At 42.2% G+C, this 12,677-nt stretch overlaps 1 protein-coding gene across 1 annotated transcript in view; it reads left to right on the top strand.

Annotated features, from left to right (window-relative positions):
- LOC311122512 (receptor-type tyrosine-protein phosphatase U-like) overlaps positions 1-12,677 on the top strand; it is a 241,492-nt gene that overhangs the window by 190,158 nt on the left and 38,657 nt on the right. Inside the window, exons 21-23 of the mRNA XM_084158074.1 lie at positions 1,775-1,891; positions 11,823-11,977; positions 12,284-12,419. Coding sequence (XP_084014200.1) covers positions 1,775-1,891; positions 11,823-11,977; positions 12,284-12,419 — 408 coding nt within the window. The remainder of the gene's footprint in view (positions 1-1,774; positions 1,892-11,822; positions 11,978-12,283; positions 12,420-12,677) is intronic.

Here is a 12,677-nt window from a genome sequence, read left to right as displayed (position 1 = left end):
ATCACATTGTATGATTTTTAAGTAATTAATTTGCATTTTGTTGCATGACATAAGTATTTGATCACCTACCAACCAGTAAGAATTCCGGCACTCACAGACCTGTTCGTTTTTCTTTAAGAAGCCTGGTTCATCCTTGGGAGCAATTTCCAAACGCCTGAAGGTACCACGTTCATCTGTACAAACAATAGTATGCAAGTATAAACACCATGGGACCACGCAGCCATCATACCGCTCAGGAAGGAGACGCGTTCTGTCTCCTAGAGATGAACGTACTTTGGTACGAAAAGTGAAAATCAATTCCAGAACAACAGCAAAGGACCTTGTGAAGATGCTGGAGGAAACAGGTACAAAAGTATCTATATCCACAGTAAAACAAGTCCTATATCGACATAACCTGAAAGGCCGCTCAGCAAGGAAGAAGCCACTGCTCCAAAACCGCCATAAAAAAGCCAGACTACGGTTTGCAACTGCACATGAGGACAAAGATCGTACTTTTTGTAGAAATGTCCTCTGGTCTGATGAAACAAAAATAGAACTGTTTGGCCATAATGACCATCGTAATGTTTGGAGGAAAAAGGGGGTTCTTGCAAGCCGAAGAACACCATCCCAACGGTGAAGCACGGGGGTGGCAGCATCATGCTGTGGGGGTGCTTTGCTACAGGAGGGACTGGTGCACTTCACAAAATAGATGGCATCATGAGGAAGGAAAGTTATGTGGATAAATTGAAGCAACATCACAAGACATCAGTTAGGAAGTTAAAGCTTGGTCGCAAATGGGTCTTCCAAATGGACAATGACCCCAAGCATACTTCCAAAGTTGTGGCAAAATGGCTTAAGGACAACAAAGTCAAGGTATTGGAGTGGCCATCACAAAGCCCTGACCTCAATCCTATAGAACATTTGTGAGCAGAACTGAAAAAGCTTGTGCGAGCAAGGAGGCCTAAAAACCTGACTCAGTTACACCAACTCTGTCAGGAGGAATGGGCCAAAATTCACCCAACTTATTGTGGGGAGCTTGTGGAAGGCTACCCAAAATGTTTGACCCAAGTTAACCAATTTAAAGGCAATGCTACCAAATACTAATTGAGTGTATGTAAACTTCTGACCCACTGGGAATGTGATGAAAGAAATAAAAGCTGAAATAAATCATTCTCTCTATTATTATTCTGACGTTTCACATTCTTAAAATAAAGTGGTGATCCTAACTGATCCAAGACAGGGAATTTTTACTTGGATTAAATGTCAGGAATTGTGAAAAACGTAGTTTAAATGTATTTGGCTAAGGTGTATGTAAACTTCCGACTTCAACTGTATATAGATATTTATTTGCGAGAAAGAACATGTGGGATTGGAAGTGATGCAGACAATTACATTGATGGAAGTTACCATCTATCAGCAATATTAAAGCTGATCTACCCCCACAAAAAAAAGGTAACACCGGTTGGTCAAACACATGTCAAACACATTTCTATGACTATCATTGTATGTGTCACGTCTCCTCCCATTGCTCCCCGCTGTGATTCGCCGGTCTACTGAGCCACCGGTCTGAGCACACCACCTCGGCAACACCGGAATGGAAACCCAACGCACCCTAATCACCTCCAGTGCAACTGCACCTCATCCTCTCATCACCACCCCTATCGTTTACTCTATCTTTGTTATTTCAATTTCTCATTGTTAAGTAAACCTTGCGTCTGCGTCCTGCCTCTTCGTATACTCAGTACTCGTCACAGTATGCATCGTTTATCAAATGTTATTTGTCTCTGTTGACCAGGTGAAATGCTGTAAATACTGGCCTGATGACAGTGAGATGTATGGAGACATCAAGATCACACTGCTGAAGACGGAAACACTGGCAGAGTACACAGTTCGTACTTTTGCCTTGGAGAGGGTAAGTCCAACCATTCTGTACCTGCACATTTTTGACATTGAGTCTACTTCTATGACCTAATCACATGGCTTTTACTTATACAGGACAAATCCCAGCTATTACTAAGGATCTTTCCCACATTCTTTCCTTATTTTGGTTTCTTATGGCTTCACTGCTCAAACATACCATGATGGCATTGTTTCTTCAGCCAGCGTTTCCAAGCAGTATTCTATTATAGAGAGTCTGTGATGTTTATCAGTCCAACTGAACAGAACCAGCATTCAATCTGTCTCAATTATGAGGTGCTTCTGTTGTGGCTGCATCATACCCAGAGAACATGGATCCACAGAGGCATCTTTGACTCTGTGTGATAAAAGCACTTGGCTGACATATAGCAGCCTGACTAGAGAGAGGTGATAGTAGGAAATAATACTCAGGCTCAATGGTTCTTTCCTCTCCTTTGTTACTGAGTTGGCCCCTGTACCAGTCCCCTCCCCAATACTCATAAACATTGCAGAGACAGCAGCAGTTGGCGTACACTGGTTTGAGTAGACGGTGTCTTACTGCCTGACGATGCATGAATACGATTAGAATAAACAACAGCTCCTGATGTACAGACCGATGTGACTCAGAGACGATGACCATCGAGGGCCCTCGGATTAAAATATGCCTGCAGTGAAAGGATTTAATAACTCAAGCTACTTAAACTCCCGCTCTCTGCCACACTGCTGAGGCGTTGCTGCTTCTTCGATGACAGCGCCTGCGTTTGAAGTGTTCGTTGCTCTCAGTGGGCCATCCTGTCAATCAACGCCAGGGTCTCTCCATGGAACGGCTAAGAGCAACTCTGCGGAGTGACAGTGGCACAAACACAGCATTATCGTTTCACTGTTGCCGCCACTCTCCGTGGGAGCACTACTGTATGGCACTTATCGAGCAGAGATTTTAGGAGAAGTTGACAGTTTGTTTTCACTGCGCCTCGTCTTCTGATTAAATTTTTTTGGGGGTCTCTCTCTATCTCTCTCTCTCTCTTCAAATCTTTGCTTTACTTTGTCAACTCGGCTCAGAGGAGGAAATTGCAGTGATGCGTCTGCCGCCTAGCTCCCCATTGAGCACGAGCCTCCTCAGGCACAGAGTAACAGAGTAAAGCGCTGGCTGTCAGATTGCAGCTGGAGTTAATGTGTCACATCCATGGTGGAGAGTTAAAACACACATGGGGATTCCAGTCCCACAAGACCATGTAGTCCATGCTTCACTGTAGCTGTACCATACTGTAGGTGTACTCAACAATAGTGTCAGTTTGTTGCTGGATCTAAGCTGGATATCTTGACATTTAGAAAAATTGAAAAGCTGAAATGTCTTGAGTCAATATGTATTCAACCCCCTTGTTATGGCAAGCCTGAAGAAGTTCAGGATAAAACATGTATTTCCACAAGTCACATAATACTTTGCATGGACTCACTCTGTGTGCAATAATAGCATTTAACATGATTTCGAATGACTACCTCATCTCTGTACCCCACACATACAATTATCTGTAAGGTCCCTCAGTCGAGCAGTGAATTTCAAACACAGATTCAACCGCAAAGACAAGGGAGGTTTTCCAATGCCCTGCAAAGAAGGGCATCTATTGGTAGAGGGGTCAAAAAAAATAAAAAATAAAAATAAACTAAATATCCCATTGAGCATGGTGAAGTTAATAATTACATCCAGTCACTACAACGATACAGGCGTCCTTCCTAACTCAGTTGCCGGAGAGGAAGGAAACCGCGCAGAGATTTCACCATGATGCCAATGGTCATTTTAAAAGAGTTACAGAGTTTAATGGCTGTGATAGGAGAAAACTGAGGATGGATTTCAAGCATATTGGTGGCTGCGTCATGTTATGGGTATGCTTGTAATCGTTAAGGACTGGGGAGTTTTTCAGTATAAAAAATTAACGGAGTGGAGCTAAACACAGGCAAAATCCTAAAGGAAAACCTGGTTCAGTCTGCTTTCCACCCTTTACATTTACGTCATTTAGCAGACGCTCTTATCCAGAGCGACTTACACCAGACATTAGGAGATGAATTCACCTTTCAGCAGGACAATTTCAGCAGGACAATTTCTCTTCACAACTGGCTATGTGATTATTGCAGCTCAATGGGTTTAACTTTTGTTGACAACTTCGATACCTTTTGGAAACAAAATAATTTTTTAAAGGAGGATGAGATCCACTCAAATCATTTGCGTTCCTGGATCCTTTCACAGCATTATAAGGCTGCGTTGAGACAATGACTTATCAATGACACAAGCCCAGCTTAGTTAATCCCTACCATTGTGATGCTGAGTTGTCATAATGCTTCAGCAAATGTACATTATACCAGGGGCATTGGTAGACACACTGTAAGTAACCTAATTTATGTCCCTCTAACTGCCCTGAATGCCTCTGCTGATCCTAAAGCTATTGTATGCAGTAATCATGTGCCTATGAACCAGATTTATACTGTTAGCACTGAAGCGGTGTGACCTAGTAGGAAGTCCACTGTGTGCAGCTCACCCTGCACTAACATAAATAACATGAGCATATCTACTTCTGCTAAGCTTCCCAGTAAAGCAATGAAAACAAGTACCGTAATTTTCGGACTATAAGCCGCGCCTTTTTTCCAATTTTTCGACCCTGCGGCTTATATAACGGTGCGGCTAATCTATGGATTTTTACAGCTAACGGCCACTAGAAGACCTCCTAAATCTATGGATTTTACAGGTTACAGTCCACCAACTTTAACTCTATGGGCTCTATGACCGGTCCGCGCCCCCCACCTTTAAGCGGCGGGCTCCAGCAGGAAAAGCTGGAGGCCGGAAAAGAGTGAGACAGGTAGCGTGCAAAAGTAAAAGTGGAACCGAGAGTGGTACGAGAGACAGAACGAGAGCAAGACAGACAGACAATACTAGAGCGAGACAGTTTGTGCAAAGGAAGTTTTCATACACAAACCCTCATTATGGAAAACAAACGTAGAAATGCATATGATGCAGCTTTTAAGTTAAAGGCAGTCAATCTGGCTGTCAAAACATCCACGATCATTAACGGGTTCCGAAAGGCTGGACTGCTGCGTGATGAAGAGGAGGACGCCGCCACAGCTGAGGCCCTTCAGAGGCTGTTCGATTCCGACAGTGACGAAGAGGAGTTCGTTGGTTTTGAGAGCGACAACGAAGGAGAGAGGAGTGGCTGACGAAGCCACCCTGATCCTGTTCGTTTCCGACACTGAAGATGAGGACTTTGGTGGTTTTAGTACGCAGGAAGAAGACGGAGATGAGGATTAATGATTTGACTTTTCTGGTTACAGCCGTGTACTGCACCTGAAAAGATGAAGATGAGGATTAATGACTTTTCTGGTAGGCTGATTACCGTATATTTTAAGCAGCCGTGTTGCTGCAACTTTAGGCTTACGCGCTTACTGTCGTGTTACAGGCACTTTATTTTGCACTTTCAAAAAAAACCACATTTAATTTAGCCATTGATATTGCCTCGTCAAGCGCTGTAAGCTTTGTTTTTTGTTATGGTACTACTGTAGGCTATAATATAGATAAATATTCAAAGATGTGCACACTTTTTCAAGGTTTTTCAAAAATAACCAAAGTTAAGTGGTTAAATGATTGTGACGATATTAACTAATTTTGCTGGGGAACCCCTCAAGTGCTCTCCCTCAAGGACCACTGGTTGAAAACCACTGCTGTAGATCACTGCCGGTATGTGCGCTGGGAGCGCACCGTTTAAGTTTGAAAGTTGAAAAGTTTGTGTGTCTGAAACGCTATGTGATACAGTACAGTTTACACAGCACAGTATATGTTCTGTAGCTACTATTGCACTAAATGGTAACACTTGAATACGTTATGCAAATATGCAACTTGTTTGTTGAAATGTTAATAAATGGGAGCTTCCTCAAGCAGCCATCTCTTTCCCGACAATCCCCTCTGTGCAAGAACCCTTACATATGGTAATTAAACATTAAAACACCTGCGGCTTATAGTCCAGTGCGGCTTATATATGTACACATCATTCAATATCATTCAATTTAGCTGCTGCGGCTTATACTCCGGTGCGCCTTATAGTGCGGAAAATACGGTAAACATCCCGGAAGAGAAGTGCTCAAAATAGCCCACGTTAACATATGTAGCTATCTCTGAAAACTCACTTAGATAATACCTTTGATGACACAGTAGTAGCAATACAAGGTTATAACATTTACAGAAAATACAGAAATGCCAGTGCTGGAGGTTTTGCTGTTTATATTCAGAACCACTTTCCTGTTAGGTTCTAAATAAACAGAGTAAAAACTAACGGACAACTAGTAAAAGCTCAAACCAAGTTTTTTCACCCCCTGGGTCACACAGGTGCATAAGACAAAGACATGTTCCCACCAGCTCAAGTATTTATACCCCACTTTAGATGGAGTCTCCTCCTTTTCTCTAAACATGCCATCTTTGTTGCTAGGCAGGAAGTTAAGTGATGTGGGTAATAAACTGTTCCTTCTTCATTCATGTGACCTGACCTGACCTGACCTCGGCCCCCATTCCTCACTAATCCACAGCTATCCACCCTTATCAGTGACCCCACCATATACATTCCTCCTACATATAACCATTAACTGCTGGTGTAGCAAGTTTTTCAAATTACAACCCAACAACTGAAACCAGACTGTGGCCCTTCTCTCCATAGGATACCTAATATCTAGCAATGACATGTTCTGACAGAATATAAACTTTCTGCATTCTCCCCTCTCCCTCAGTAACATGGATAAGGATATTTCAAGTTTAGAAGTCAGAACCCATCACTTAGAGGATTTCATGTTAAATACTATTGAAGTAATATGGCTACAGGTTCATCTGCCTCACCGAAAGCCCATTCTTGTGGGAAGCTGCTATAGACCACCAAGTGCTAACAGTCAGTATCTGGATAACGTGTGAAATCCTTGATAATGTATGTGATATCAACAGAGAGGTATATTTTCTGGGTGATTTTAAATATTGACTGGCTTTCATCAAGCCGCCCACTCAAGAAAAAGCTTCAAACTGTAACCAGTGCCTGCAACCTGGTTCAGGTTATCAGTCAACCTACCAGAGTAGTTATAAACAGCACAGGAATTAAATTATCAACACGTACTGATCACATCTTTACTAATGCTGCAGAAATGTCATTTAAAGCAGTATCCAAATCCATAGGATGTAGTGATCACAATATAGTTGCCATATCTAGGAAAACCAAGGTTCCAAAGGCTGGGCCAAATATAGTGTATAAGAGGTCATACAATAAGTTTTGTAGTGATTCCTATGTTGTGTATGTAAAGAATATTTGTTGGTCCGTGGTGTGTAATGAGGAGCAAACAGACACTGCACTTGACACATTTATGAAATTGCTCTTTCCAGTTACTAATAAGCCTGTACCCATTAAGAAAATGACTGTAAAAACTTAAATCCCTGTGGCTTGATGAGGAATTGAAAAGTTGTATGGTTGAGAGGGATGAGGCAAAAGGAATGACAAATAAGTCTGGCTGCACAACCGATTGGCAAACATATTGCAAATTGAGAAATTATGTGACTAAACTGAATAAAAAGAAGAAGAAATTACACAATAGAACAAAGGTAAATTACATAAAGAATTATAGTAAAAAGCTTTGGAGCACCTTAAATGAAATTTTGGGGAAAAAAGCAAACTCAACTCCATCATTCATTGAATCTCATAGCTCATTCATCACAAAACCGACTGATATTGCTGCATACTTTAATGACTTTTTCATTGGCAAGATTAGCACACTTAGGCATGATATGCCAGCAACAAACGCTGACACTACACATCCAAGTATATCTGACCAAACTATGAAAGACAAGCATTGTAATTTTGAATTCCGTAAAGTGAGTGTGGAAGAGGTGAAAAAATGATTGTTGTCTATCAAGAATGACAAGCCACCAGGGTCTGACAACTCGAATAGAAAATTACTAATAGCGGACTATATTGCCACTCCTATTTGCCATATTTTCAATTTAAGCCTACTAGAATGTGTACCCCCGGGCTTGGAGGGAAGCAAAAGTCATTCCACTAACCAAGAATAGTAAAGCCCCTTTACTTGCTCAAAAAGCCGACCAATCAGCCTGTTACCAACCCTTAGTATGTTTGGAAAAAATTGTGTTTGACCAGATACAATGCTATTTTACAGTAAACAAATTCACAACAGACTTTCAGCATGCTTATAGGGAAGGACATTCAACACGCACAGCACTTACACAAATGACTGATGATTGGCTGAGAGAAATTGATGATAAAAAGATTGTGCGGCTTTTGACATTATCTTTGAGTAAAGCCAGTGTGGCTATGTATGCGGATGACTCAACACTATACACGTCAGCTACTACAGCGACTGAAATGACTGCAACACTTAACAAAGAGCTGCAGTTAGTTTCAGAGTGGGTGGCAAGGAATAAGTTAGTCCTAAATATTTCTAAAACTAAAAGCATTGTATTTGGGACAAATCATTCACTAATACCTGAACTAAATCTTGTAATGAATAATGTGGAAATTGAGCAAGTGGAGGTGACTAAACTGCTTGGAGTAACCCTGGATTGTAAACTGCCAAGGTCAAAACATATTGATACAACAGTAGCTAAAATGGGGAAAAGTCTGTCCATAATAAAGCGCTGCTCTACCTTCTTAACAGCATTATCAACAAGGCAGGCCCTAGTTTTGTCGCACCTGGACTACTGTTCAGTCGTGTGGTCAGGTGCCACGAAAAGGGACTCAGGAAAATTGCAATTGGCTCAGAATAGGGCAGCACGGCCTTGGATGTACACAGAGAGCTAACATCAATAATATGCATGTGAATCTCTCCTGGCTCAAAGTAGAGGAAAGATTGTCTTCATCACTACTTGTATTTGTGAGAGGTATTGACATGTTGAATACAACGAGCTGTCTGTTTGAACTGCTGGGGCACAGCTCGGACACCCATGCATACCCCACAAGCGGTCTCTTCACAGTCCCCAAGTCCAGAACAGAATATGGGAAATGGTAGGCGCACAGTACTACATAGAGCCATGACTACATAGAACTCTATTCCACATCAAGTAACTGATGCAAGCAGTGAAATTAGATTTTAAAAAACATGGAACAGCGGGGACTGTGAAGCAACACAAACAGGCACACACACACGATAACATACGCACTTGTCACGTTGTATAATGATAGAAGACAGGCGCAGGAATACATAATAGTTTTTTTTATTTCTCTACCAAACATAAGGTACGTCATGAAAAACACAGGGATGTAACCCAAAGAAAAGAGTGAGGTGTAAACCTCTAAAAAATACACGGGACGAGACCCGTAATAACAAGTGCACAATTACACGGTATGTAAACCATAATACAATGTACACTAACACTTAGCACGAAAGCTGATGCAACAGAGCACAGGTACTCACGAGACCAACGGACATGGGACAATAATCGACAAGGACAATGGGGAACAGAGAGCACATATATACACATACTAATCAGGGGGAATGGGAAGCAGGTGTGCGTAATGAGACAAGACAGTCCGGAGTTGGTGGTAATGATCCAGGTCAGTGACGCCTAGAAGGTCGGTGACGTAGACCTCTGGAGCTGGTGAACGGAATGAGCAGCAGTACCGGGGGGGATCTGTGACAGCACTATCCCCCTTGGTGTTTTTCCTATTTTGTTGCATTACAACCTGTAATTTAAATATATTTTTATTTGGATTTCATGTAATGGACATACACAAAATAGTCCAAATTGGTGAAATGAAATGTAAAAAATAACTTGTTAAAAAATATATCAAAATAATAAATAACGGAAAAGTGGTGCGTGCATATGTATTCACCCCCTTTGCCATGAAGCCCCTAAATAAGATCTGGTGCAACCAATTACCTTCAGAAGTCACATAATTAGTTAAATAAAGTCCACCTGTGTGCAATCTGTGTCATATGATCTGTCACATGATCTCAGTATATATGCACCTGTTCTGAAAGGCCCCAGAGTCTGCAACACCACTAAGCAAGGGGCACCACCAAGCAAGCGGCACCATGAAGACCAAGGAGCTCTCTAAACAGGTCAGGGACAAAGTTGTGGAGAAGTACAGATCAGGGTTGGGTTATAAAAAAATATCAGAAACTTTGAACATCCCACGGAGCACCATTAAATCCATTATTAAAAATTGGAAAGAATATGGCACCACAACAAACCTGCCAAGAGAGGCCCGCCCACCAAAACTCACGGACCAGGCAAGGAGGGCATTAATCAGAAAGGCAACAATGAGACCAAAGATAACCCTGAAGGAGCTGCGAAGCTCCACAGCGGAGATTCGAGTATCTGTCCATAGGACCACTTTAAGCCGTACACTCTACAGAGCTGAGCTTTACGGAAGAGTGGCCAGAAAAAAAGCCATTACTTAAAGAAAAAATAAGCAAACACATTTGGTGTTCGCCAAAATGCATGTGGGAGACTCCCCAAACATATGGAAGATGGAACTCTGGTCAGATGAGACTAAAATTGAGCTTTTTGGCCATCAAGAAAAACACTATCTCTGGCGCAAACCCAACACCTCATCACCCTGAGAACACCATCCCCACAGTGAAGCATGGTGGTGGCAGCATCATGCTGTGGGGATGGTTTTCATCGGCAGGGACTGGGAAACTATTCAGAACTGAAGGAATGATGGATGGCACTAAATACAGGGAAAGTCTTGAGGGAAACCGGTTTCAGTCTTCCAGAGATTTGAGACTGGGATGGAGTTTCACCTTCCAGCAGGACAATGACCCTAAGCATACTGCTAAAGCAACACTTGAGTGGTTTAAGGGGAAACATTTAAATGTCTTGGAATGGCCTAGTCAAAGCCCAGACCTCAATCCAATTGAGAATCTGTGGTATGACTTAAAGATTGCTGTACACCAGCGGAACCCATCCAACTTGAAGGAGCTGGAGCAGTTTTGCCTTGAATAATGGGCAAAAATCCCAGTTGCTAGATGTGCCAAGCTCATATAGACATACCCCAAGAGACTTGCAGCTGTAATACCTGCAAAAATTTGGTCTACAAAGTATTAACTTTGGGGGGGTGAATAGTTATGCACGCTCAGTTTTTCTGTTTTTTTTGTCTAATTTCTTGTTTGTTTCACAAGAAAAATATTTTGCATTTTCAAAGTGGTAGGCATGTTGTGTATATCAAATGATACAAACCCCCCCAAAATCCATTTTAATTCAAGGTTGTAAGGCAACAAAATAGGAAAAATACCAAGGTGGGTGAATACTTTTGCAAGCCACTGTACACATGGATTTTGTATTGTAGATATGTGGTTGTGGTGGAGTAGGGGCCTGAGGGCACACAGTGTGTTGTGAAATCTGTGAATGTACTGTTATGTTTTTAAAATTGTATAACTGCCTTAATTTTGCTGGACCCCAGGAAGAGTAGCTGTCACCTTGGTAGCAGCTAATGGGGATCCATACTAAATACAAATACAAAGCTAAAACAAATGGCCAAATCTACACTGGAGTTGCTTACCAAGAAGGCAGTGAATGTTCCTGCGTGGCAGTGTTACAGTTTTGACTTAAATCTACTTGAAAATCTATGGCAAGACCTGAAAATGGTTGTCTAGCAATGATCAACAACCAATTTGACAGAGCTTGAAGAATTTTGAAAAGAATAATGGGCAAATGTTGCACAATCCAAGTGTGCAAAGCTCTTAGAGACTTACCCAGAAAAACTCACACCTGTAATCACTGCCAAAGGTGCTCCTACAAAGTATTGACAGGGGTGTGAATACTTATGTAAATTAGATATCTGTTTTGCATTTTCAATACATTTGCTAACATTTCTAAAAACATGTTTTCACTTTGGCATTATGGGTATTATGTGTAGACTCTGTAACTCATGTAATCTTCTTTTTATTCTTCTTCTGATGCTGTGTTTCCACAGAGGGGCTACTCAGCTAAACACGAGGTGCGTCAGTTCCACTTCACGTCCTGGCCGGATCATGGGGTTCCCTACCACGCCACAGGCCTGCTGGCCTTCATACGGCGGGTCAAAGCATCCACGCCCCACGATGCCGGACCTGTGGTCGTCCACTGCAGGTCAATGCACACTGCACTACACCACTTCCTGCTAGCTGTCAATGCTCATGCAACCATTACTACTTTGTGTTTTCAAAGCTTTAATGCTTAGTCCCAGTGGGCAAAACTGGTTTAAATGACGTCATTATAATCAGTTTTACATTCGTTATGAGCCCTGATTGTATTATTTTAATGTCACCCAAGGAAAGAGAGCCAAGAGTTGCTTTCGACCCTTATCTGAATGCTTTTATTACAGTATTGTATGTGAAGGCTTATCCTAAAGGGTCAAAGGTCAGTGAGAGTGACATGTTGTTCTCCCTGTGTCAGTGTGGGGGCAGGACGCACAGGCTGCTACATCGTGCTGGACGTCATGCTGGACATGGCCGAGTGTGAGGGCGTGGTGGACATCTACAACTGTGTCAAAACCCTCTGCTCACGACGCATTAACATGATCCAGACAGAGGTGAGTGGGCTGGCCACCCGCCCAATCTAGCATCCCAACCTACAGTATATTTCAGTGGGGGAAGATAAAAGGAGTCACACCACTCTGGTCTCCTGTATTGTGTTTGGGGAACTCAGAGAGAGTGAGGGGATTATTTTAGCCTAGCTCCCCCACGGGGACTTGTGTATAGGTCGATGGTTTCCGAGATGCGAAGGCTTACATTGTCTCAGTGCCTCGCAGAATCACATGGCTTTTCTTTCGATGATATAGCATATCTTA

This window comes from Coregonus lavaretus (genome assembly GCF_964263955.1).
Source record: "Coregonus lavaretus genome assembly, chromosome: 3".
Taxonomy (NCBI): domain Eukaryota; kingdom Metazoa; phylum Chordata; class Actinopteri; order Salmoniformes; family Salmonidae; genus Coregonus; species Coregonus lavaretus.
This window is presented reverse-complemented; position numbering and strand designations above follow the sequence as displayed.